At 38.4% G+C, this 12,922-nt stretch overlaps 1 protein-coding gene and 1 pseudogene across 1 annotated transcript in view; both read left to right on the forward strand.

Moving 5' to 3' along the window:
* TBX21 (T-box 21) overlaps window positions 1–1,151 on the forward strand; it is a gene marked incomplete at its 5' end in the record, with an annotated part of 10,094 nt that extends 8,943 nt beyond the window's left edge. Inside the window, 1 exon segment of the mRNA XM_006926914.1 lies at window positions 1–1,151. This exon segment is cut by the window's left edge and continues 13 nt beyond it. Coding sequence (XP_006926976.1) covers window positions 1–374 — 374 coding nt within the window.
* A 6,078-nt stretch (window positions 1,152–7,229) lies between these two features.
* LOC112473378 lies at window positions 7,230–7,348 on the forward strand (annotated as a pseudogene).
* The last annotated feature ends 5,574 nt before the right edge of the window (window positions 7,349–12,922 follow it).

The following is a 12,922-nucleotide window of genomic DNA, read 5'->3' on the forward strand; positions in this document are numbered from 1 at the left end:
CCCCCGGGCCCACCATGTCCTACTACCGAAGCCAAGAGGTCTTGGCGCCTGGAAGTGGCTGGCCTGTGGCCCCCCAGTACCCTCCCAAGATGGGCCCAGCCAGCTGGTTCCGCCCCATGCGGACTCTGCCCATGGAACCTGGTCCTGGTGCTTCAGAAGGGCGAGGACCAGAGGACCAAGGCTCTCCCTCCATGTGGACTGAGATCACCCCCATCCGGCCAGAGTCCTGTGACTCAGGACTGGGCGAAGGAGACTCCAAGAGGAGGCGTGTGTCTCCTTATCAGTCCAGTGGTGACAGCTCCTCTCCTGCTGGGGCCCCGTCTCCTTTTGATAAGGAAACTGAAGGCCAGTTTTATAACTATTTTCCCAATTGAGCAGATGATGTGGTGAAAGGAACAGAAACAGTGTTATTAAGTTGGAAGACGCCAGCTGATGTAGGCAAGAGACTCAGGACTGAGCAGTCTCCAGCTTCCTCTGTCCCTTCTCCTTTTGTAGTTGGTTGGGAAAGAGATTCTGGGGTTCACTGGCTGCTTCCTGGTTCACAGTCAAACCTGAGAGGAGTGTCCCTTCCCCTTCCTGTGCCCTAACTACAGTCATTTAACTGGTGCTGCTTCTGGCTGTGAGTGCCCAGCTGGAGAACAGAAAAGAGAACAAGAAGGTCTTGGTCACAAAGGAGCGTCCTCTCTTCTGCAGGGGTGGGTGGGGGGTTCAGGTAGAGAAGGCCGGACACTGGAGACTCAACTCTCTTCCTCTGTAGAGGAACTTTCAGCATTTTTGTTTGCGTGTGTGTGTTAATCCCTGATCTGAAAATAAAGATATGTGGATTTTAAAGCAGTTAGCCAGCCAGGGTCAGGGATTGGACTCAGGTGGCTTTGAGCAGCTGGCCTGGTCCCCACCTGCTTAGAAACTGTGGGATCCTGAGGGAGGGACTGGAAATGGGGGCATGGTGCACGTCTCAAGAAGCAAAGTCTTCGGGAGTTGGTTATGTGTGTGGGCGTGCTTTTTTCTTTTTTTAAATATTTTTTCGGAACGGGGGTGGCTATTTATTGTACAGAGAGTGGTGTCTGGATATATATCTTTTGTCTTCATCACTTTCTGAAAATAAACATGAAACTATTGAGTGTGTCCTGCTTTGGTGCCTGGATGAGGGACATGGGGACTTCACTGGCAATTTCAAGTGTACCGAAGCTGTTCTTTGGCTCTTGAACAGAACCTGAAGTTTTGAAGAACCTGTACCTACTGGAAACCTGAAGTGGCTTCATTCAGGAGATAAATTGAGTTAGAGCAAGAACATATGTCTTACCTTCAGCGCTCAGATTGATGGCCGGATGCCACCTCATAAGGAGTCTTGAGACAGAGAACCATCCCTCTGCCTGAGTATGCACCTTAACCTGTGGAGGAGGGATGTGAGGCAAGGCCAGGGGACAGGGCTGGGCTGGGAGTGGGGGCTCTAAGGGGGAAGGATGGCCTTGATTTCTCTTCGCATGTCTAGCAGCTCTGGTTCTCAAACTTCATCTTAGAGTTGATGAAGGATTCATGAAACTGCTGTTTTTGTAGGTCAAGAAAAGCCAAGTGTTGACAATTTTGTATGATTAAACCTAATACATGTGAAGGGTTTAGAACAGTGCTTGATAAACAGTAAGCACTCAGTGCGTGTAAACTACTGTTGTTATTACTATAATTCTGTTTCTCTTTATACACAGCTGAATTGTGTTTAATAGATGCTTCTTTTAAAGAATTTAAGCTATGCAGCCAAGTATAAAAACAGCAATAAATTATCTCAAATCATAGCACCCATCAATAATTATCATTAACATTATATGGTTAGATAGAAATACTTTTATAAAATTGGAATCATGTTAAAAATGCTTTTTCTTAAAATTCAATGATATTAAATTTTAGTTAACAGAATTTATAACAACAACAAAAAACCAAGAACAACAAAGAAAACCAAACTTGACACAGACAAACCATCAAAACCCCCCAAACTCTCAAATGAATGAAGGGAATTGCTGAACTCAAGATCGATTTTTCTTCACAATAACAAACATTTCCCGAAAGAGCCTGCTAAAGTTAAGAAAAGGACCTTATGGGAAACGTTCAGAGATTGGAGTTGCCGCGTTGGCCTCAGCCCAGTCCAGGTGTTCCCTATTCTAACGAGGGGACATCCTTATGGGCTTTGAGGTGTTCTCCCAATTCTATTTGGAGCCGGGAAAACTTCGCTTCTGTCACAGTTCATATCTCATCTTTTACTGGTCTATGTCCAGAGGCTCTTCTCATCACCATTTAATCAGAAGCCCGAAAAGATGAGGAGACATCTTTGGTTCCCTCCTCTTCAGATCTGAGAGCTCGGAATTTTGTAAATGACATCGGGAGTTCCGCCACATTGTACTCTGTGAGTGCAGATTATTCTTTCTCCCACCCCACCTTTTGGCTGTCACGCTCTGGAGTTAACAGTGTTAAGCTGAGCCTGTTTCCTTTCTTGAGGTACTGTTACTGATAATTACAATACTCTTCTTCCCTACCGTTTTTAAATGGGTTTTGTTCATTTCATCAGATATGAGGTGAAGGAAGCTGTGATGGAGTCATACTTCATCTTTTCCAGAAGTCCGGCGGCATATGTTTTGAAACTGTGTCATAAAGAGTTATTATTATTGTTTCTTCTTGACTGAATGTACATTTTACTGATATATATATATAAAACCAAATATATATGAATATATTATATATGACATATATGTGTATATATATATATATACACACAGTCTTTAGTTAATGTAATGCATTTTATCTTAAATTTTTACCTTAAATATTTTATGGTCTGGCATTAATATTCAAATATGTGCTTTGTTTTTATTTAAATTAATCTGATAAATTTTCTCATATTTAGTTGACAGTGTCTGAGTTTCATTTTTGTTGTAGTTATGTCTTTGTCAAGCAGCAAACTAATGGACTTAGAAACACATTTGGAGACTAAAATTGTTTTCTATTTATTTATAAATATAATGATGATTCATTAATCCACCACACAACTCAAAAACTAAAACACTAATAATATCATAGCTAGTTATATATTATCCCATCCCATCTCTTACCTTTCTTTTATAGATAACTAGTATCCTGAATTACGTGTTTATCTTTTTCTGTCTTTTAAAATTATGTGTCAACACTTTATATATCTAATTATTGCATTATTTCGTTTTCGTTTTTTTGAACTTTATAAACAGTATATATGTGTGTGTATATATGTATATTTATATTATCTTTCTATGCAAGAATGTGGAATGCTTCTTTATTTAGTTAGGTCATCCTTATGGTCCTTCAGTAAAGTTTTGCAATTTATAGGTAGAGGTCTTGTATGTATTTTATTACATTTATTCTTAGGTATTTTTTCTGTAAAAAGATAATTAAAAAATATATTTCTAATTGTTTGTTACTACTCTATAGAATCACAATTGATTTTTGTATGCTGATCATAAGATCCAGCCACCTTACTAAACTCTCATTATTTTTCAGTAATTTGTTGTAAATTCATTATTTTCTCTATGACTAGTCAGATCATTTAAAATAACTTCAAATAATGGCAGTTTTATTTTTTCCTTTCAAATCATTATGCTTCTATTTTCTTCTTATTATCTTATTATGCTGGTCAGAACTTCAAATGCTAGCTTCTTGCCTTTTTGCGGGTGATTTTCCCCTATTTATGCCATTTTTCCCTTATAATGGTTTGGCATTTCTGTAATCTATTTCTATTATTTTAGTCATTACTCTATACATTTTAATATGCACATTTAACATAACAAACTTGAATCACATTTTGCCTTCCGTTCTGGCCAATAAAACAATTTTAGGTCACTTTATTTCTAATCTTCTCTCTCCTTATTTACTATTGTTTTCCCTCTTAATTTACTGATTTTGAACACTTAAATTCTATCTTTTTTAAATCCCCACACATTAGACTCCTGTATTACTTTATTGAGACAGTATTTGTTTGGGTTCACTTTTATGATACCATTCCTTTTTTTAATAATAGTTTTTTTATTTTTCAGTTATAGTTGGCATACAATACTATATTAGTTTCAGGTATACAACATAGTGATTAGAAATCTATACAACTCACAAAGTGATCACCCCAATAAATCTAGTGCTCCTCTAACACCATACATAGTTATTACGGTATCATTGGCTATATTCCTTATGCTATACTTTCTATCTCCATGACTGTTTGTAACTACCAATTTGTACTTCTTAATCTCTTCCTTTCTTTTCACCAACCCCCTTAATTCTCCTCTGATGTGGGAACACTCAAAATGTTCTCTGTATCTATGAGTTTGTTTCTGTTTGTTTATTTTGTTCTTTAGATTCCACATATACTTGCAAACATATGGCATTTGTCTTCCTCTATCTGACTTAACTCCTCTCAGCACACTACCCTCTCAGTCCATCATGCAATATCTTTTCTCGTCCCCTTACTTTTAGTCTGTGAGTGTCTTTTAACCTGAAATGAGTCTCTCGTAGGCAGCATATGTAAGGGTCTTGTTTTCTTATCCATTCAGCCACCCTCTCTATTGATTGGAGCACTTAATTATTTTTCATTTGAAGTACTCATTAATAGATATGTAGTTATTGCAATTATTTATTCATATTTTTGCTACATAGTTTTTCTTCTTCTTAAAGAAGTCCCTCCAACGTTTCCTGTAATGCTGGCTTGGTGATGATGAACTCCTTTAGCTTTTTCTCGTCTGGGAAGCTCTTTATTTGGCCCTTGACTCTAAATGATAGCTTTGCTGGATAAAATAATCTTTGTTGTAGATTTTGGGTTTTCATCACTTTGAATATTTTGTGCCAAGCCCTTCTGTCCTGCAAAGTTTCTTTTGGGAAATCAACTGCCAGCCCTATGGGACCTCCCTTGTAAGTAACTGCTTTTCTCTTTCTGTTTTTAAGATTCTCTTTGTATTTAACCTTTGGCAGTTTAATTACGATGTGTTTTGGTGAAAGCCTCTTTGGTTTCATCTTTCTTGGGACTCTCCTAGCTTCCTGAGGTTGTATGTCTATTTCCTTCACCAGGTTAAGAAAAATTTCCATCACTATTTCTTCAAATAGGTTTTCCACTTCTTGCTCTTCTCCTTCTGGTACCCCTATGATGCGAATATTGTTACATTTGATGTTATTCCATAGGCTCCTTATATTATCTTCATTATTTTGGATTCTTTCTTCTTGTTGCCGTTCAGATTGGGCGTCCTCCGCTACCCCATCCTCTGTGTCGGTGAGTCGATCCTCCGCTTCCTCCACTCTGTTGATTCCCTCTAATATACTCTTCATCTCAGATATTGTATTCTTCATTTCTGACTGGTTCTCTTTTATAATTTCCATTCTCCATTTTTATGTTTTTTATCTTTTTGTTAAAGTTCTCTACTCTTCCCCTAAGTTCCTTGAGCATCCTTATAACCAGTGTTTTGAACTCTGCGTCTGGTGTATTGCTGGTCTCCATTTTGGTGAATTCTTTTTCTGGAGCTTTGTTCTGTTCTTTCAAATAGGACATGTTTCTTTGTCTCCTCATTTTGGCTGCCTCCCTCTGTTTCCATGTATTAGGTAGGGCTCCTAAGTCTCCCAGTCTTAGTAGAGTGGCTTTATGTAGTAGGTATGCTGCGGGGCCCCTTGGCACAGAGGAGTCCAGCTGTAGGCCAAGTTCAGCCACAGCTTGTGCACCCCCGGGGCCACTTAGTAAGAGTCACCAAGCAATCCACCTGTGATATGACTGCCACATGTGCTGGGCCTTGAGGGGTCAAGTCAGAAACCGAGGCTGGCTACCACTAGTGCAGGGACTGGGGCTGCTCAGAAAGAAGTTCAGAGCATGCCAAAGCCAGATACTGCTTCTTTGGGTTCTGTGAGCCTTTTGGAGATTTTATGAAATTTTGCAACAGGAGCAAAGATAGCCTGTTTGTATGGAACAAATCACTGGAAGCAGCTTGGGTGGGCCCACCAGTTGGAAGAGGTGAAGTCTCAAGCGATTCCGTGAGCAGGGTGACTTGTGTTATCCAGGTCGATGGCATCTGTATCTGCAGTCTAGGAGAGGGGAGGGCTCAACAAAAGAACAATGGCTTTTGCCTGCACCTCTGTCTGGGAGCCAGCCACTCCTTCGGCCCTCTCCCTGAAGCCCAACAGCTCCCCATATGTCCCTGGCATCCCTCAAGCAGCTGCCCCAGCACTGGAGCTCAGAGTGACTAAGTCTATCTGCAAGTAAGGCTGAGCGTGGGCCCTTTAAGAGGAAGGTCTCCACTTCCCATAGCTCTCCGTCTCACTCAGCTGCAAACTTCCCTGGTTTTCACAGCCAGCGTTGTGGGGACTTCTCTTGCCAGCACTGGAACCTTGAGCTGGGGAGCCCAATGTGCAGCCAGGACCAATATCTCCTCAGGTAAGGGAGGGGACTCTGTAGTCAAGATAGCCCTCTCGATTCTCCGTCTCCACTCATGGTTGTGGGACTGGGCGTTTCGCGTCTCACTGCCCTGTCCCCCCGCCTACCGTTTTGAGGTGACCTGTTATTTGAGGTGACCTAGTAGTAGGGCTTCTGTTCAGCCATACTTCTAGCAACTCCACGTACTGGTTGCTCTGTAGTTTTGTTATAATTTTGATGTGGTCGTTAGAGGAGGCGTGTACAGCCTTTACCTTCTACACCATCTTGAATCTCCCGTGTTACCATTCTTTTTGATCACTTTTCCTTCTTGCATTTTTACCTCTTTTTCTGGGATCATTTTCCTACTTCTTGAACTAAATCCTTTATATCTTCTTTTAGAGAAGGTCTCTTGGTAAACTCCTCATGTGCTTATTTCTTACAAAAATTATTTCCCCCCTCATTATTGAATGATAGTTTTGCTGAGTACACGGTTTTATGTGCACAGTAATTTTTTCTTAACATTTTCCAGAGGTTATTCCACTTTCTTCTGTCTTTCATTATTATTTGTGAAATCTGCTGCTACTCTAATTACCATTCTTTTGTAGGCCATCTGTCTTTTTCTTTTCGCTTTCCACATTTTCTATTTATGTTTGATGTCTAACAGATTTGCTATGATGACAAGGTATGAATTTATTTTTCTTGGTCATATTTAGGATATGCCGTGCTTCCTGGACCTGTGTATTCATGGTTTTTATCAGCTCCGAAAATTCTCAGTCATCATCTTTAAATATTACTTCTTTCCATTCTCTCCAATTTCACTCTAAGACTCCAATCAGTCTACAGCCATGCCACCCTGAACAAGCCGGATCCAGTCTGATCTTGGAAGCTAAGTAGAGTCGGGTCTGGTTAGTGCTTGGATGGGAGACCACCTAGGAAGACCAGGTGCTGTGGGCGTAAAACAACAACAAAATTCCAATCAGATGGATGTCAGACATTTTTATTATATTATTATTCATGTCTCTCTTTACTGCATTCTGGATAAATTATTGGGATATATCCTTAATTCTACTTTCAACTGTATCTAATATGCTGATTAGCTCATCCATTGAGATTTTTCACAGTTTACAAACACTTTTCTTAAGTATTTTATATATCTCCACTAAATTTTATTACAATACTTTGCTTCGCTAAATGTTCCTCTTTTTTTTTCCATTTTGTACATTCTTGGTGATTTCCTGTTATGTTTTCCCTTATGATTGCTTTTTGTTTTGTTTTTTGTAAACTCTGTACACAGCCATTCTGTATTTTGTATTTGACATTTCCAACATTTGCTGTCTTTGTGGAGGGTGGTATTGTTTAGGAATATTGTCTAAATATGTCGTTTCTTCTGATTCTCACTCATAGCGAGTTTGCCTTCTTGCACACTTGGTGGTCTTTATTTGTAAGGTGATGTTTGACTTTTAACTAATAGGAGTCCTATAAGACTAACTTGAGGAACTTTCTACCACAGATGCTGCCTCTGATTCAACAGATGAGGAACATCAGCTTGTGGCTGGACTTTTCTCTTCAGCAGCTTAGTTGACCTTCTTGGCTCAGGGCTCCAAATGAGTGAGACAGAAGTTTCCAGGGGTAGGCATGGAACTGGGACAGCATCACTCCCACTATAATGTACTCGTCAAGACTAGCCCATATACACGATGAGAGGAGTGCCATGTGCTGCTAAGCCATCGTCGGGGGATTTTTCCTTCACCATGAGCCTGAGCATTTGCCTTCATGTCTCTCTTGTGTTGGATCTCCTGTTTTCTGGATCACGTGTCTTTTTCTTTGTTTATTCTCTTTTGTTCTAAAGGACATTTCTTTCTTTCTTTCTTTCTGAAGTTGTTTTCTGGTGCATAGGAGGTAAACTTCTAGGTTTTTAATATGTCTGAAAATATCTTGATTTCACTTGCACATCTGAGTGTTAGCTTGATTGAGTATAAAAGTCTAGGTTGGAAATAATTTTCTCTTGGAATTATCAAGGCATTTCCTCATTGTCTCTTATTTTTCAGTATTGCTCTTAAGAAGTCTGATGCTATTTTGATTCATAATCCACCTTCCACTGTGTTAGGTTTTTGGATCCTCTATTAATCCCCAGCATTTTGAATATTCTAATTATTCGCCTTTTTTTTCCCCACATTTATTATTCTGGGGCAGTCAATGAAACCTATCAATTCAGAGACTCTGTCCTTTATTCTTAGAAAATTTCCCTTTTATTCTTTCTTCCCTCCCCCGCCCCTCAAAGTCCTTTTAATGATATGATGGATATACTGGGTCGATACTCTAATATAATATTATTTCCTAACTTTAATTCTTTTTCTTTTCATTATTTTTAGAGAGCTTTTAGTCTTCATCTTATGATTCTGTTATTGACTTTTAAACTTCTTCTATCTTATTTTTAATTCTGAGAACTCTTTCTTGTTCTCCAAATGTTTTTATAGCACCTTATACTTGTTCTATGACCAAAACATCTTCTCATATCTCTAAATATATTAATTAGAAGTTTTTCTTTTTCTTCTTACAGTATCTCTTTTTTTAAGTTCCTTTATTCTGCTTGTTTATTTTAGACTCCCTTTTTCATATTGGAGGCTTTGATCAAATATTTGGTGACCCTTGGATATTTGTTCATATGTAAGAATGAGGAATAATAATAATAATAATAATAATAATAATAATAATAATAAATACACTAAAAGATTACATGAGAGATCTTCTGTGTACATGGGAGGAAGGATTAATCAAACAGGGGGCCTCTCTTCAGGGTGATATGAAATGATGAAATGATGGGGAAACTGGCAATGGTGTACTGGAGCTGCCTTGCACCAGCTTGCAAAAGCTAAATGTGTATATATTTCCTGACTCTGCATTTAGTGACATCATGGTGGTAGCTTGAAGTTGTCCATAGAAATCAAGAAGTGCCACAAGTCAGGGCATACTTCCTCCCAGATTGCTGGTTGTTAAACATTTACTACCATACCACTGGGAGTTGGTGTATTAGGTTGGGGCCCTCACAATGTTAGTCTATAGAGATCTTTTTTCCTGAGTTATTATTCAGTTCTGCTAAGGAAACTTACAAATCTCTTTCTGACTGACTGTATTCTAGGAGTGGGATATGAGAAGAGAAATTGGGGGTGTAGTTTTTTCTTTTACAAACTTTCACTTAAACTTTCTGCTTTCAGCTTTGCCTCACCTCTCTCAGCCACTACCTTTGGCATTCCCAAGTCCCATGCCTAGTCTTCCCATTTTCTTCAGAGAATAAACTCTGTTCTTTTAGGTGGAATTGATAATGAGATATTTGTTTGGCTACTTAGGGTGAGAAGCAGTCATTGGTATCTTGATACCTCTGGTTTCAGACTTTTAGCCAATCTGCCAATTCTCAGTAGCATGCCTCAACTCCACTTTCCACTGTGCATGATACTCCCAGGTCCTGAGACTCTCAAGGATTATTTGATGGTAAGTCAGTTCACTTGTTGTTAATCCTGTTTGTAATCAGTTCAGGCTGTAGGTACACTTCAGGTTGTTATTCCATCTTGCTTAATCAGATACTACCCCTCCATCTGTTTTCTATATTTCAAAAATTTGTTGAAATTTTGTGTGACTTTTCCCCCTCTACTGTTTCTTTACTTCTGTGGTTCCATGCATTAAGAACACTTCTATATTATTATTTTAGTAACCAATATACAAATTTTAAACTAAATACTCTTCATCAATTTGGAATGGAACTTTGTAAATCTTTTTAATCTTCATAAGCTGGGCTTTCTCCCATTTTAGGAAAGTTTTATTTAATTTTGTCTTGGGTGCTTCTCACTCAGTTAGTGGTTTGTTTTTTTTTTTCAGGGACATTTGTATCTCTTTGACTTGATTGCTACCTCTGTTTCTCTTTCTATTACTTTATGTTCATCTTTTAAAACTTATACTCTGTACTCTGGGAGGGACTTTCAAACTTAGCTTAGTAATGAAATATTAATTTGAGAGTGACTAAAGACTAATTTCTAAAGAGAGAGTGATCCAGAAGGTTAAATATCTATATTTATGATTTACATGAATGCCTTCGTGATTGTATATGGTTACAGCTATGTCTTAATATGTTGTTTTATAAGAGTTAGTAATGCCAAGAGTTATAAATATCTGAGCATAAAAGTAACTATTGAGGTCAAGATGTGAAACTAGATTAAATAGCAGTTTAATCTTTTCTCTGACTCTGCAAAACACAGCCTGTTTGGGTTACTTATATCTAGATTACCAGAGGTTCCTTCAAGTAAGGAAAAGGGGCATGAGAATAGCTTCAGAAATATCTAATGAAACTCAACTACCTATGTTCCTATTCTATATGGTATGTATCTTTATGTGATGAAAGAGAAATTGTGACTTAGATATATGGCTGAATCATGTCCAAACACACCAAATCATAATGGTTTTTTACTGCGCCGATTTGATTTTCCTTCACATCAACTGTGTTCTTTAGAGCCTTCTTTGGGAGTTTAAATTCTGTCATTAAATTTTAGTCTCCTTTTCAATTCTGTCTTATCTATCTCCCTTTCATCCTGGCTTATTATTTTTATATCTCAGTTCTCTCCTAACAGATTTCTTTATTTCACTGAGGATGCTGAATAATTCCCTGGAATTTTCTTTTGGATCTTGAAATGGCAAGATAACTGAGCGAGGCAACTTACTCTGTGGAACTATTAGCTATAAATCAGTTAAATGAATAGTACTCTTTGGGTAAAATAATTTTGTCTTCAGACCATACTCCTTTATGAAAACTCTACCCACACCCTCTTTTTTCCCCAGGGATTAAGCCCCTAAAGACCATGTTTATATGATATGACCCTGCCCCACCTCATACCTCATCATATCTGATTGGAAGAGGGTTGATATGAGAAGGAATTGGGGTTGAGAGTCATTAGTTAGTTTGGGGTATTGCTTGAGTTTGGGTTGTATAAACTGAGGTGCAACAGGGCAGCCAGGTATATAAAAAGAGAGAATGCAGTTTGTGGAGAGAGAGGAGCAGAAGAAGATGTGCAAAAAGATTTAGTAATAAAATATAAGAGAGAGGATGAATGATAGTAAGAGCAAGAGTGAGAGTGAGAAAGAACATCCTGGTTCCAGTTCCTCTTAAGGTCCTACTGAACTTCCTCTCTTGTCCTCTGAGCCAGACCCATGTGCTAATAACATTTTCCCTTTAGTTTGAAGTGGGAGTCTGAAACTACTAAGAGAACCTTGATTAAGACATCCCTTCCCAGTTATACTAAGCAAATCACATCATTGTGAGTAAGAAGATGAAGATTTTGTTCCTATACTGGGAGGACTTGTATCCAGCTCATCCCAAAGTAATATCAGATGATAGGAAACAAATTGAAATGGTGTGGGAGTGGGTTAAGTTGAGGGGGACAGAGACTACATCCTCATTTTACCCTTGTGGAAATTATTTTCTGATCCATCTGAAGGTTGATCCTGCCATTCCTAGGTCCTGATGAAGCATTATGGTCCTGTACAAGTAGCAAAAGTTCAAAAAGTTTAGCCAATGGCCAATTCCTGATCATGGAATTAAGGTGAGAGAGAGCAATCAAAGCTTCTAGTTTGGGGCCGGGGGTGTTGATTAGATGGTGAGGACCACAACCATAGTCTGAAATGGAGGGTCATATCTAGGGCCTGCCTACTCCTCATGTTCAATACCAGCCAGAGAAACCTAGAGCAGCAAGTATGTGAAAAAGAGGTGCATATGCACTTGAATGAATGTCGTGACTTTAGAGGAACAGTGGGTTGCCTTTTAAAAAGGGAGAAGACTGAGTGAGGCTGATAGCAAGTTGACAGGGACCGGAGGGCACTTTCTAAGGTGGCCCTTGAACGTCACCAGGGCCAGGGAGCTTTCTGGGATGCTGTACTCAATGATAACTTTATTCTTTTGAAACTTTATATTATGCAAATTTTCAAACATAAAAAAATACCTCAAATTTAACAGTTAACATTTACCACATTGCTTCATCTATTTTTTCAGACATGTTTTAAAGTAATTTTTGAACACCATGACATTTCATCTCCAAATATTTTGGTCTGCATTTCTTAACAATAAGGACACTTTTTTACATAACCACTATATCATTATTGCACCTCACAAAATCACCAACAATTCCTAATATGTTCTCATACTAAATTTTTATTTACATTAACCCAACTGTGCCCCAAATGCCTTTCACAATTGATTTGTTTGCATGGCTCCCAAAGTCTGCACATTATGTTTGGTTGTTATTCCTTTTAAATATCTTTGAATATGGAACAGTGCCCTTGCCTTTTCCTTTATGTTGTTGACTTTCTAAGAAGCCAGATCAACTGTTCTATAGAGGACTATCCCACCTTTTGGATCTGACCAATTGCTTTTTCATGGTATCATTTAACTTGATCTTCTATCCCATTCACTTATGACAAATTATGTATATAATATATATATATTACATATATATTATATACATAATAATATACATAATAATTATA

This window comes from Pteropus alecto, unplaced genomic scaffold (genome assembly GCF_000325575.1).
Source record: "Pteropus alecto unplaced genomic scaffold, ASM32557v1 scaffold98, whole genome shotgun sequence".
NCBI lineage: Eukaryota > Metazoa > Chordata > Mammalia > Chiroptera > Pteropodidae > Pteropus > Pteropus alecto.